This window comes from Pongo pygmaeus, chromosome 11, assembly GCF_028885625.2.
Source record: "Pongo pygmaeus isolate AG05252 chromosome 11, NHGRI_mPonPyg2-v2.0_pri, whole genome shotgun sequence".
NCBI lineage: Eukaryota > Metazoa > Chordata > Mammalia > Primates > Hominidae > Pongo > Pongo pygmaeus.
The window spans coordinates 99650610-99665613 of NC_072384.2; the positions used below are offsets into that span (position 1 = coordinate 99650610).

Sequence of the window (15004 nt, forward strand, 5' to 3'; positions counted from 1 at the left end):
TTAGGGAGAGAGGGAAGGTAAACATAGAAAGTTAGTTAAAGGTCAGAATATGAAAGGTCTTATATGGAAAGGCATACCACAGAAAAGAGATAGTGTGGTGGAAATAGAAGAGGCTAAAGAGTAGATGGATTTATGTTTGACTCTTGGGTCTGATTTTGCCACTCTACTGGCGTGATATTGGAAAAATTATTTAACTTCAGTTTTCATTTATAAAAATACAAATGGCAAATAAACATACAGAGAGATGTTTCTCTTTTCTATTAGTCATGAAAATACAATTAAAACAACGAGATTTCTTAATCTTCCAGCTCACTCAGTTGGCAAAAATTAAAATGATTGAAAGCATTTGATGCTGGCAAATATGTGAGGAAATGGACACTTTTCAAAATTACTGATGAGACTGTAAATTGATACAACTTACTAGGAAATAATTTGGAAATATCTAGGGGGTTTTTGTTGTTTTTTTGTTTTTAACATTCCCTTAGTCTTACTACTCCCTCCCCTAGTTACTGCACTATCCCTTGTGGTTTTCCTTCCCTACACCCACACCTCCGAAATCACTCCTTTGCAAATAAAATCTTTCATTTATCCTAATTTCAGTGTGCCACCTCTTTCCTGTTAGGACACTGACTGAATCAGTCCATAAAGCACTTGGCCACATAAAAGGTTCTCAGCACATTTAGATCCCTCCCCTTCTTTCCCTAAGGATCTTTGGACTACGTGTTGAATGTCACTGGAAACTCCTGAGTTTCTTCAAGCAAGAGAATGATTTTATTTGTTTTGCTCTTTAGAAAGATGAATCTGATTGCAAACAAAAAGGTCTTTCAGATGGGAGAAGAGAGAGTAACTTAGCCGTGCGGCCCTGATCTGCCACTCTTCCTGGGGACTCCTAGGACACAGTGGGTGATTGGTATAGTGTGGAGAGGATTCGGAGATGTCTCCTGGTTCTGTGGCCTAAAAGACTGATAGACAGCTACATTGTTAGTAGAAAATGGAATCAGGAGGAGGAGGAGAAAAAGAGGAAGTACGGGGCAAAAGATCTGAAAGAGTTGATAAGGGCTCACTTCCCTTCTCTCACTTTCAACTCTTTTGTGAGAAGAGGAAAATGAGTCTGGGAATGATGGCTCATGCCTGTAATTCCAGCATTTTGGGAGGCCGAGGCAGGTGGATCACCTGAGGCCAGGAGTTCAAGACCAGCCTGGCCAACATGGCAAAACCCTGCCTCTACTAGAAATACAAAAAAAATTAGCTAGGCCTGGTGGTGCATGTCTGTAATCCCAGCTACTTGGGAGGCTGAGGCATGAGAATCACTTGAACCTAGGAGGTGGAGGTTGCAGTGAGCCGAGATAGTGCCACTGCACTCCAGCCTGGGCAACAGAGGGAGACTCCATCTCAAAAAAAAAAAAAAAAAAAAGAAAAGGGAAATGAGAGACAGGATGGAGGAAGAACAAGTAGACAACAGCAAATACAATGAATTGCTGTGAAGGGGTGCAGAGAGAAGGAAGAGGGGCATAGTCTTCTATCATTGCATGTGAATGTTTTCCCCTATTTCTATGTGCTAAAGTTGATTAAATTACGCAGCCAACCCAGGCCTCTCTCCTGAGATGTTAGAGCTGTCAAAGCTCTAGTATGTAGCTGAAGGTCTCAAAGGTCTCAAAGATCTCCACTTAGAGGTTTCGAAGGAATCTTAAACACAAAACGTCCCACCCTAAATTCATCTCATACGCTCCTAGAGCTTGTCTACCTTCTGTGTTCCCAACTTAGTCAACAGCACCAAATTCCATCTAGTGGCCCCAGCCTGAAACACAGGAACTCTTTTTGATACCCCACCCACCCTGTCCTGACATCTAGTTCCTTACTAAGTCTTATTTCTATCTCCTAAACATCTTTTAAACTCTTACTTTTCCCCATCCCTCTTTTTACATCCTAGTTCTGGCCTCTAGAATCTCTCCACTTGGGCCACTGCAATAGCCTCAAATCAATGACTTCACATAGTTCCTTTCCAATCCATTTTCCACTTGCTGTCAGAATGATCCGTCTAAAAGGCAAATGGGAGTATTTCATTCCCTAGTGGAATGCTTCGAGGGCTTCCATTTGTCCTTAGCCTAAAGACCAAGTTCCTTATTGTCAAGACTACATTGCATGTTCACAGCCTCATGAAGCAATGAAAAGTGGAGCCTATACTCACAGACTACTGGGTTCAAATCTTGGCTCTGCACTTTCTAGATGTGTGATCTTGCTGACTTAATTTCCTCATCTCTACAATGGGGATAATAATGGTACATACCTCAAAGGGTTGTTGTGAGATGCTTGGCTTGTTTATATGCTCAGTCAATTGGCTGTTATTGCATCTCCAGCTTTATTTCCCCCTACCCTCCTTCCTTCTGCAAGAGCTTTTACCAAACTCTTTTATGCCTTCTCAATCAGCCCCTTGTGCATTCAGTTTCTTCTACCTACATACCTATTGCCTCTTCCTAACTCTTTTATTCTGTTTTTTTTTTTTTTTTTTTTTTTGAGACGGAGTCTCGCTCGCTCTGTGGCCCAGGCTGGAGTGCAGTGGCGCCATCTCGGCTCACTGCAAGCTCCTCCTCCCGGGTTCACGCCATTCTCCTGCCTCAGCCTCCGGAGTAGCTGCAACTACAGGCGCCCGCCACCACGCCCGGCTAATTTTTTTGTATTTTTAGTAGAGACGGGGTTTCACTGCGTTAGCCAGGATGGTCTCAATCTCCTGACCTCGTAATCCGCCCGCGTCGGCCTCCCAAAGTGCTGGGATTACAGGCGTGAGCACCGCGCCCAGCCAACTCTTTTATTCTTTATTGGGAGCTTGTGTGGTTCCTACCGTGTCTCAGACTAAGAGCTCTGCTAGATGGTTCCCCTTTTCCTTCCCAGTTCATACTAGGCTCTTATTAAATAATTAATAGTGGAATGAATGAACAGCGTTTATCATACTTTATGAGAACTGAGGTTTTTTTTAATAGTTTCTCCAATGTAGGGCACAGTGTATATGAAAGTTATCTTGTTCACTGTTCAATGCTGGCATCCAGTAGAGAGAATGACACATAGTAGGGATTAGATTAAATAAATACGTGTTGAATACATTTGCCATCCTAGACAAGTACTGACTTTCAAAATCTACTTATACACTCAAATGGATCTATCATGAATCATAAAATACTGCAAATTTTGCCAATTTACATTAGAGGTTTTTTTTTTAATTTCATGTTCTCTCCAAGTTTCTTACTCCTCCAATACTCATCCATTAATTATCATATGTGTTGGCTAATTTTGAACTCTAGGGCTTTATTTCCTTTATATCATGTGGCAAAATGTTTCTTGGTGAACTTTAAACCTTCTCTGTGATCCTGCCAATTTAGTAGATTATATCAGATATTTGTAGGCGTGCAAAAAGTTGCAAGTTAAAAAGCCATCAGTGTGACCATTTTAATATATAGTTTGAAGTAAAAAAAATATCTCAATTATTCCTTTGTTTTTCAATCACTTTTATTAATGAGTAACACTGCTTTCTGAGTAAAGACCACCTTAACTCTTGCGGGCAACATGACATCTTTTATTAAATTATATTAAAACACTGATTAATTGTAATCCAAATCCTCCATTATCTAGGGTTTACTTCTTGTTCTGTATTTGAGGAAACAAATCAAAAATCAAAGAAACAGGTCAGTGTTAGCTAAAACAACAACAAAGCCAACAAAACATTTTCAGCATACATACTGGGCACATGTGTATTAAATGTAATAAAACAAACATTACTTTTTTAAAAAGGGTGGTAATTTAGCCATATACTGAGTCACCAAAGATTTGATTCTTTCCCTCCATCCTATCCAAAAGGGAGAAGAAGGGAGTCATCCACTTAGATTTTTCAGTAAGAAATGAAACAAAAAGTGTCGCTGGCTTGATCATGGGTTAAACAGAAAACTTGCTTTTACTTTAACTTCATGTATCTTGGTGAATTGGGCTTTTATTACATTTCTACTATTACCTTAAATGACATCCTAATGACCAAATGCTTTTGATTTACTTTAAGATAACTTTCACTGAAGAAGCACTCAATATATGCTGAATAAATAAATGAATACACAAATAAACATGTATTACACTGGATATGGCCCCTTTAGTAAGACATTTGTTTGACTCGAAACAATTCTGTAAATTTCATAAATGATAGTGAAGGTGACATTAGCTGACATTAAACCAAGATGTTTGGAAGACTGATAGGAAATAACTCAAAACCCTGAAAATAAAGCTGTTAAATATTACAGGCACAGCCATGCCTTGCTAAACTCATTTTTCAGGACAGAAAAGCAGATTGTGGAATTATTCACGCCAAAGTAATCCTTGCTTAATTTAATCATCGAACTAGGTTTCCTAATATGGATATTTTCTTAGACTTCAGTTTGTTACATAGCTAACTTATTTTCTAATAGACTATGTTGGTAATAAGAAAATGAATTACATGCTGTTGGCAGAGTGATGATAACTTAGATCTGAATTTATCCCACACAAACTTGGTACCCCCTTTAAATTCAATAAGCTTGGGATACCTCAACAATCTATCAGCTCTGGATGCCATTTATAAACAGATGGTAAGCCTCCACATCCGTGCGCTGCAGAGAGCACAGGCCAAAGTACTTTTATCCAGGAATTGTCCGTGGCATCATCAGGAAGAACACACAGCCCAGCCAATTTTGAACAAAGACCATTCAGCTTCCTGTTTTAGGACCTTCTAAATCTTTAAATCCCATTGGCTTAGCACAGGCAAAACCTAACACCGCAGTAAATGTCATACTCCACCCAGGAGAGGGCAGCGACACTCACAACAAGCCAACATTACACCAGGGCTTGGAATGATTGAATAGAAAAACAGTGGAGAGGTCCAGGCTACAGGGAGCCATGATATTGCCACTGGATTCCAGCCTGGGCAACAGAGTGAGACCATGACTCAAAAACAAACAAACAAAAAAAATGAATTAGGAAAGAGAGAAAGAAGGAAGGAAGGAAGGAGAGAAAGAAAGAAAGAAAGAAGGACAGAAAGAGAAAGAGAAAGAAAGAAGGACAGAAAGAGAAAGAGAAAGAAAGAAAGAGAGAAAGAAAGAAAGAAAAAGAAAACCGAGTGTCTGATGCTTGAAAGATCATTTGTCTTTCATTCTTCACTGTCTCCAAGCATGAACCAGGAGAAATTTAAACGCAAGAAAAGCAACAATCACTATTTCATCAACTCTCTCTCACAGCAGGGAGTTATTCAAAAATAATAATGCCTTTCTATGATAGGAAACCTAATTATTAAGAGCATTAAACACTAGAAGATTGCCACCCTTCGTACTGGCTGCAGATCGTTTGTCTTACTTGTCAAACACAAGTTCGTTTTTGACACTGATTTCTTAAATTTCCGCTGACTTGGCAATCTGCAGCCACTTCTCACAAGCTCTGTAATATCTTAAAGACTTCACAGCTAAGCAGTTAGAAAGGATTTGGGGTTTAATTCAGCTCACTGACCTGTTTAAGAGAATAACGGAAATAAAACAATTTTCAGCTAAAGGCCTGAGAAGGCCTCTCTCTTCTGAAAGAGTCTTTGTATCAATGCCATGAATCAAATGGTTTGTCTAAGTGGTTATTCTGCACCACCAGTGAAGGCCCAGCAATGTGGCAGTGAATCACATTTAATAACTTGTGGTTAGCTGTCATGAACACTTAATTTGATGTTGAACACAAACCCTGCAGGGGCAGAAGGGAGCTGGGGAGGGGAGAGGTGGGTGAGGTGTGGGGGGCAGAGAGAGTTAAGATCCACTTGAGATCCTGCGGCTCCCTTCACCCCTTGAATCTTGAGGGACGGATGTGGGATCCTGTCTGCTGGTGCTTCTGCTGCTTTTTTTGCAGCACGGCGTTAGACAGAATTCGCTTTCTTGGCGTTTATCGTCTCCCCCACTTCAAGTCTTCCTGGGATCCCATTCACCCTCATAATGAAGGCTCGCCCAGTGTTAGAAGAACACTGCAGTCTTTTCCAGAGTGCTAGTGGAGGGCTGTCAGGCCGGCTAGAAGAATTCAAAGCGTTCAGGGAACCCACAAAAGATTTCTTGCAGCCTTTTAGCTGCCTGGCAGGCAGTAGAAACCCCTCTTGTGTCAACTGCTAAACACTGCTGTCCCTGTGTCCTAAATGGAATGCGTCAAAACTCGGGAATCCCACAGCTTCACATGTCGGCCATGTGCGCTGGCAGCAGCGGGCTCCGGCCGCTTCAGACGTTTTAATTTGTCACTCGGGAAAGCAGATGTGTCAGGGGGTTGGAGAACTTGGGAGGTGACCACAGCGAACTGCCTGAGGGGCCTACCCCACGGGGACCGCTGATGAGCCTCCTCCGTGGGGCCAGCCCAGTGCTGGGAGCGGAGGGAGGGAGCAGCAATTTGGTGGCTGCGATTGGAGACAAGACCGCCTCCCACCGCGCCTCTCGAGAGCCCCCGGCGCGCACACCGCCCGCTCACGGCCGGTCCCTTTAGTCCCCCTTGCCGCGCTACGCGCACGCCCTGCCTTGCGCTGAGCAACGGCAACCTCGAAAGCACGTTCCAAACACTTTCCCCTTAGTCCTCAGGCCGCTCTCACTGGTTCGTTGAGCTACACAGCTATTCTCAGAGATTGCTCTAAGTCGGTGTGAGAATCTTTTAAATGTCCTTCAAAGGCTACTTTGAAGTGACGCGAGCCTGAGGCATAGGTCCCGATCATTTCAATTTGGTCAATAGAGGAAAAACAAAATGGAATTTGACATTAAAAAAAACCTCAGTAGTCCTGTTTTCAAAGTGTAAATGTGATGAATTTTAAAGCAAAGCAAACTTTAATACATTCAAATAAACACTAAATTGTAACACCTCTGAAAGCATTAATCACTCCCCTTGGTGTGTCAAGAACTTGGTGTAATTAGAGACCTCCTCTTATTCCCCTCAAACTCCTCACCCTCACCCATCCCCACCCACCCCTCCTCACCCTCTAGACGCCAAGTGCATTGCCTGCCTCAGTGCAACTGACAAATACGTGCACTGAACCAAAATTCCTGCAAACTCAGCTGACAAGATGACTGTGAAAATATAAATCTCTATTTTACATATTTTTATTGGTAGTAATAATAGAAACAATGTTTATATTTTTAAAAAAATCCAAACCCATGGGATAAAAGTAACAAGTCTACAGCTACCCAATGAAACACACACACACTTGAAACTTCTGTGTTCTAAAAATGTAACAGATTCAAATCAGACTTATGACACCAAGTTCCATGGAACAAACTAGTCCCCACAGTAAAATTAGAAAACTGAACAAAAAAATCAACATTAAAGACATAATCATAAATGTTCACTTCAGGAAGGACAATGAAGTAATCACACAAATAAGAGATTTTAAAAATGGAAAAGTCCTTAATGGACGTTTCATTTACTTTACTTAAATCAAAGTGAATTTCATTTTAATTCATTTCAATTATTTATTAGTTTATTACATTATGGGAAACTGAGGCACAGGGAATTCAGCAACTTGCTGGAAGCCCATAGCTGGCTGGTTAATTAATGGCAGGTCAAAGATTAGAATTTAATTGTACATCTGTAAATTCTGCCTTTGCTGCCTTTCTCCAGCAGCATTGATTAGAATAGTAATCATTTATGACAATTTTATGGGATGGAAATCGAGGCAAATACAGGTAAAAATCACTAAGAAAATTGATAGCAGAAGGAGTGAGAGGAGTCTGAAGGGCTAAACTGTTCCACAAAAAACAATATTTCTTATTTTTAGAAGTGATTTTCTTAAACCATTTAAATTCTCAGAACATTATGGGTAGACCAAAAATATGCAGATAAACATATTAAAATATTTTAAAACTATTTCCTCCTTTACTTACTTTCCAAGACCTGCACTCCGATCTGTGCTTCCCTTGAAAGAATTCCCAAGCTTTCTCTTCCATTCTGTAGGATTAGGCCTCCAACAGGGCCCTGGGATTACAAATTGAAGACTCAACATAGAGCATAAGAATCCAGGATCTGAAAGCGCTCAGTGGAACATCTTGACGCTCAACTTAAAGTCTTCAAGATTTGGCCTCGGCAAGAAAGAAGCAAGTCCATGAAGGGGTGGGTCGCCCCTCCACACCTGTGGGTGTTTCTCGTTAGGTGGAACGAGAGACTTGGAAAAGAAAAAGACACAGAGACAACGTATAGAGAAAGAAATAAGGGACCCAGGGGACCAGCATTCAGCATATGGAGGATCCCCCTGGCTTCTGAATTCCCTTAGTATTTATTGATTATTTGTCGGTGTTTCTCAGAGAGGGGGATGTGTCATGGTCACAAGACAATAGTGGGGAGAGGGTCAGCAGACAAACACGTGAACAAAGGTCTTTGCATCATAGATGAGGTAAAGAATCAAGTGCTGTGCTTTAGATATGCATACACATAAACATCTCAATGCTTAAGCAGTATTGCTGCCCGCATGTCTCACCTCCAGCCCTAAGGCGGTTTTTCCCTATCTCAGTAGATGGAACGTACAATCGGGTTTTATACCGAGACATTCCATTGTCCAGGGACGGGCAGGAGACAGATGCCTTCCTCTTGTCTCAACTGCAAGAGGCATGCCTTCCTCTTATACTAATCCTCCTCAGCACAGACCCTTTACGGGTGTCGGGCTGGGGGACGGTCAGGTCTTTCCCTTCCCACGAGGCCATATTTCAGACTATCACATGGGGAGAAACCTTGGACAATACCTGGCTTTCCTAGGCAGAGGTCCCTGCGGCCTTCTGCAGTTTCTGTGTCCCTGGGTACTTGAGATTAGGGAGTGGTGATGACTCTTAAGGAGCATGCTGTCTTCAAGCATTTGTTTAACAAAGCACATCTTGCACAACCCTTAATCCATTTAACTCTGAGTTTGACACAGCACATGTTTCAGAGAGCACGGGGTTGGGGGTAAGGTCACAGATTAACAGCGTCTCGAGGCAGAAGAATTTTTCTTAATACAGAACAAAATGGAGTCTCTTATGTCTACTTCTTTCTACACAGACATAGCAACAATCTGATCTCTTGTTACTATGTCTGTGTAGAAAGAAGTAGACATAGTAACAATCTGATCTCTCTTGCTTTTCCCCACATTTCCCCCTTTTCTTTTCGACAAAACCGCCATCGTCATCATGGCGCGTTCTCGATGGGCGCTGTCTCTTCGGAGCTGTTGGGTGCACCTGCAGACTAACAACAGACAAAACAGGCACACAAGGATTAATATGAAATTTATAATCGTAGTACTTCCAACGGTCTTAACCCAAGTGACAGGGTTAAGATTTGCGAGGCCATCAGCAACTCCTGTAACTGCCTTAGTTCCTGGCACCAAATTTAAATGGGCTTTTGATGCTTCGAAAATTTGTTCTTTTAATTTGGAAATGTCTAAAGTGAGATTATCTTCTCTTCCTTGTAGATGGCATCTAACCATATCCCAGTGATGCTCAGACTCATTATAAATGTGGGGTGTAATACAAAAATCTGACATGTTCCAGTCACATTGTAACTGGAAACGATGTTCTAAGCTCATGAGTCTGTCTCTCATCCAAATGACCGTTTGTCTAAGATCATTAATTTGATTTGCCAATTTTTGATCAATACCAGATTGTGAATTCCACAGTCTTGTAGAATTTTTTTTGCCAATCATTAACAAAGTTTACTGACTGAACAGAAGAGTGCAACGCAACTCCTGCCACAGCAGCCGTAGCTGCAACTGCAATTAATCCCATAATCACTGCAATTAAAGTAAAAATGAATCTCTTGGATCTATTTAAAACACCTTTTAATACTTCAGTCAAAATATGGACGGATGGCGAGGCCTCCCACGGTCGGTCCATGGACACAGGGATCCACACGCCTTCTCTTGCTCTCACCAGCAGAATACGGTGCTGCCAATTAAAAGTTGAATCAATGCAAGTAAACAATCTGCAATTTTCACAGGTTATAGTTTGGGAGTCTGGTTTAATAACTATATTTCCTACAACTAGCATATAAGGGGGCTTTACGCAACTTTGTAAAGGAACCATTAGACTGGAATTTAGGTCGATAGTATAAAATGGCTTACGGTCTCTTGTTTCTAAAGTTTGATTTCCAGACCAAATCCTAATGCGGTGTGAGGCCACAGTAAGCCTCCACAATTCTGGATGTTCAGGACCAGAGACAGGACTTATTATTTTTGGTCTTGGGGTAGAGATTCCTTTTTCTCCCCATTCCCAAGGGTAGAAAGACTGTAATTTTTTATGCTTATATTTGTCTAGACTTTCTGTTAAGTCGCTATCAACAGCTGGACTCACTTGTGCACTTGGACACAACTGAGTTTGTCCTGAGCAATTGTGGTAGAATTGACCTCGAGGTGCCCAATCTATAATAGTTCCAAATTCATTGTTTTGTAATATCACCACACTATTGGCCACACATTCTTCCCAAACTAAGGCTTCTGTATTTTTTGATCCTTTGGGAATTTCCTTGGGGCAAGGTTTCCCTTTAGGTCTAAATTTTAATGATCTTTGATAAGAAAAGTCTTGTAAATAATTTACCCGTGGCCTGAGTGACATCCCGCTTACCATGTGATAAGTGAATCTACTGTTAGGACTGACAGTAGGTACTTCTACCAACCAATTTTGGACTGCAGGCATTAAGCATCCTGGTGCTCTCCCTAGGCAAATAGGAGGATAACGATACCCAATGGAAATATTTATCATCATCCCTTCTTCTTCAGGTTTGGCAGGGCAGCGATCATCTGTGGGGCCAGGTACCCATACACTATCATTAACATATACTTCTATACGATTATCCATCCATGTGACTGCCCGAATTAAGGGCGGGAAAGGCACATAGGCCCAGTAGGTATAATTAGCTGCAGCTGCTCCTGCAGGCATAGGGAGACTTACCACCGTTGATACAATCATCAAGGCTGCAAGCAGCAGCCTTGGAGTTTGTGTCACCTTTGTGTTCTCTAGACATTTTGTAGCTAACTGCGTCAGCTTCTTTAGTTGTGCCCAAGTCGGCGGCTCTGCCTTCTTGGTGGATGGCGACTTCGTCTGTTGTTCTGACATCACTATTTTGTTCATCTTGTGAGTCGACGGTGCTCAATTGCGGTGTCTCCGTCTCCACGGAGGTGCTTTTCTTTGCATCTCTGATGGGTTCATTGTAGAACTTCAAATGTCTAGTGGGTATCCAAACAGGAAGCTGATTTTCTCCTGGGGAAACACAAGCAAAACCTCTCCCCCACATTATCACCTTCCCTATTTCCCATGTCTTATTTTTATTATCTTCCACCAAATCAATTTTCCTTCATGTGGGCTGTTCTTTTTACCAGTAAGATGTTGTTCTGCAGAAGTAGTAGTCTGATTTCTATAAATGTTTAAAAAATTTAAAGTATAAAGTGCTAGATTAAGTTGCATCTGAGGAGTGGTACACTCCTTACTGTCTCTCCCTTCTTTTTGTTTAACTAATTGAGTTTTGAGTGTTCTATTAGTTCTTTCGACTACGGCCTGTCCTTGGGAATTATAAGGAATTCCTGTTGTATGTGAAATTTTCCACTGATTTAAGAATTTTTGGAAAGCTTTACTACAATATCCAGGTCCATTGTCAGTTTTGATTTTTTCTGGAACTCCCATTACAGCCAAACAAGACAATAAATGTTTTTTTAACATGGGAAGTACTTTCTCCTGTTTGGCAAGTTGCCCATATGAAATGTGAGTAAGTATGAACTGTTACATGATCATATGATAATCTTCCAAATGAAGGTACATGTGTGACATCCATTTGCCATAATGCATTAGGACACAGACCTCTGGGATTAACTCCTGCCTCTTGAGTGGGCAGGTGTAAGACTTGACACTGGGTGCAATGTTGTACAATATCTTTTGCCTGTTTCCATGTGACATCAAATTTGTTTTTTAATCCTGCTGCATTTACATGAGCCAAAGCATGAAGTTCTTGTGCTTTTATGAATGCAGATGATACCAGTAAGTCAGCTTGTTCATTTGCTTTAGTCGAAGGCCCTGGTAAATTACTGTGTGCTCGAATATGAGTAATATAAAATGGGAAATTTCTTTTTCTTACAGTTTGTTGTAATAAATTGAATAGCTGGTTTAATTGATCATCCATGCTATATTTGATTAGAGCTGTCTCAACATCCCTTGTAGCCTGTACTACGTATGTAGAATCTGATATAATATTGATAGGTTGGTCAAAATCTTGTAACACTGTAATGACTGCAACCAACTCTGCTCTTTGAGCTGATTGATATGGAGTTTTGATTACTCGTTCTTTTGGCCCTGTGTAAGCCACTTTTCCATTGCTGGAACCATCAGTAAATACTGTTAGAGCATTTTCTAAAGGTTTCCGTCTGGTAATTTTAGGTAGAATCTAAGTAGTCAAAAACTGGAAGATTTTTGTTTTTGGGTAATGATTATCAATCATTCCCACAAAATTAGCAAGGCCAATTTGCCATGTACCAGAATTTATAAAGGCTTGTCTAATTTGTTCCTTGGTTAAAGGGACAACTATTTTGTCTGGGTCATTTCCACATAATTTTATTATTCATAATCTTGTCTGACCAATTAATGTGGCTATTTGATCCAAGTACAATGTAAAAGTCTTAACTGTACTGTGAGGAAGGAATGACCACTTCATAAGATCAGTATTTTGAATAATGATGCCTGTTGGAGAATGTGCAGTGGCAAAAATCGAAAGTTGGAGTGGGGCTAAGGGATCTATTCTATTTATTTGCACTGACTGAATTTTCTCTTCCACTAATTTAATTTCTTTTTTGCCTCTGGGGTTAACATTCTCTTACTATTTAAGTCTGAGTCTCCTCTTAAGATAGAGAACAAATTTGACATGGCATAAGTAGGAATGCCTAGAGTTGGCCAAATCCAATTAATATCTCCCAGCAATTTTTGAAAATCATTTAGTGTTTTTAATGTGTCTTTTCTTATTTCTATTTTTTGTGGCTTAATTTTTTTATTTTCTATCTGCATCCCTAAATAATGAAAAGGAATAGAAGTTTGGATCTTATCAGATGCTATTGTTAGTCCTGCGTTGGCAACCTCTGCTTGCAGAAATGTATAACAGTCAATTAATTTATCTCTCGTTTCTGCAGCACATAAAATATCATCAGTATAATGAATAATATAACAGTCTGAAAACTTGTTTCTAACTGGTTGAAGAGCTCGACCTACAAAAGTCTGACAAATAGTTGGACTGTTAAGCATTCCTTGAGGTAACACTTTCCACTGAAACCTGGTGGCTGGTTCTTTATTATTTATGGCTGGTATAGTAAAGGCAAATTTTTTGCAATCTTGCTCCACCAGAGGGATGGTAAAAAAGCAATCCTTTAGATCAATTATAATTAAGGGCCAGTCTTTTGGGATCATGGCCGGAGAGGGCAACCCGGGTTGGAGAGGCCCCATGGGTTGAATAACGGTGTTTACGGCCCTTAAGTCAGTTAACATACGCCATTTGCCAGATTTCTTCTGAATTACAAACACAGGAGAATTCCAAGGTGAGAATGAAGGCTCAATATGTCCTTTTTTTAACTGTTCATTTGCTAATAAATGTAAAGCCTCCAGTTTTTGTTTTGGTAGTGGCCACTGATTTACCCATACTGGTTTTTCTGTCTTCCAAGTTAATGGTATGGGTTTTGGAGGCTTTACAGTGGCTGCCCCTAAAAAGGATACCCTATTCCTTTTCTTTCTTGATTTATTTTAGTCTCAATTGGAACTTTAATGCCATCTCCATTTTTCCTAGTCCCTTTTCTGGTATATATCCCATCTTGGTCATGATTTTTTGACTCGCGGGGCTATATGATGGAGCGGGCATAGTGATTTCCATACCCCATTGTTGTAATAAATCTCGACCCCACAGATTAAGAGGAATTGAAGTAATCATTGGCTGAACAGTACTTTCTTGATTATCTGGCCCTAAACAATGTAAAATCTTAGTACTTTGATACACTTCTGAGGCTGTGCCTATGCCAACAAGTCCTGTGACAGCCTTTTGTTTAGGCCAATTTTTTGGCCACTGATTTAAAGCAATGATAGAGACATCCGCTCCAGTGTCTACTAACCCTTCAAACTGTTTTCCTTGAATAATGGCCTTACACACAGGCCTGTTCTCTGAGACCTGACTTGCCCAATATGCAGCCTTTCCTGTCAGATCAGTGCTTCCAAACCCTCCTGTTCTTTTTATCTCACTATTTTCAACCTTAATATATGGTAGGAGTAATAATTGAGCAATCTTGTCTCCTGGACTGGCACTCCAAGGAATTGAAGAGCTAATAACCAATTGAATTTCGCCTTTATAGTCTGAATCAACCACACCAGTATGAATTTGAACTCCCTTTAGATTTAGACTTGATCTTCCCAAGATTAGTCCTACAGTCCCCTCAGGCAGCGGGCCATATACCCCGTGGGGATTTTTTGTGGGGGCTCCCCTGGAAGCAGAGAGACTGCTTGTATAGTACATAAGTCTACTGATGCACTGCCACTTGTGGCGGGGGACAATTGTTATATTGTGGTAACTGGCTTATTCCCTGAAACACTTGGGACAGTGGGGGTTGTTGTCCCTGAAAACCCTGAGGAACAAAGGGCTGAATTGGGAATGCCCCAGTTTGTTGTGGGGCCTGAGGCTGGCCCCTTTGCTCATTTCCTGACAATGGTTGCCCATTTTTATCAAATTTAGAATGACATTGACTAGCCCAATGTTTTCCTTTTTTACATCTTGGACATAAGTCAGGTGGCTCTCTACCTGTAGTTGTAGTCGCTTGAATAGTTATATTCTGTTTATTTGAGACTGGGCAATTCTGTTTTAAATGACCAATTTGACCACAATTATAATATTTCCCTTCAAATGTTCTAACTTGTCCTCCTAAAACGACTCCCGCTATTGCTTGAGCCATAAGCGTAGCTTTATGCATAGCTCCTCCAGTTCCATCACAGGCTTTTACATACTCTGAGATTACATC

At 40.8% G+C, this 15004-nt stretch overlaps 1 protein-coding gene across 1 annotated transcript in view; it reads right to left on the bottom strand.

Annotated features, from left to right (window-relative positions):
- The window catches only part of LOC129031592 (uncharacterized), a 59686-nt gene that overhangs the window by 42133 nt on the left and 2549 nt on the right, over positions 1–15004 (bottom strand). The window contains exons 3-5 of the mRNA XM_063648224.1: positions 11086–11231; positions 10326–11051; positions 6203–6390 (exon numbers count right to left, since the gene is read on the bottom strand). Of these exons, the coding sequence (XP_063504294.1) occupies positions 6203–6390; positions 10326–11051; positions 11086–11231 (1060 nt within the window). The remainder of the gene's footprint in view (positions 1–6202; positions 6391–10325; positions 11052–11085; positions 11232–15004) is intronic.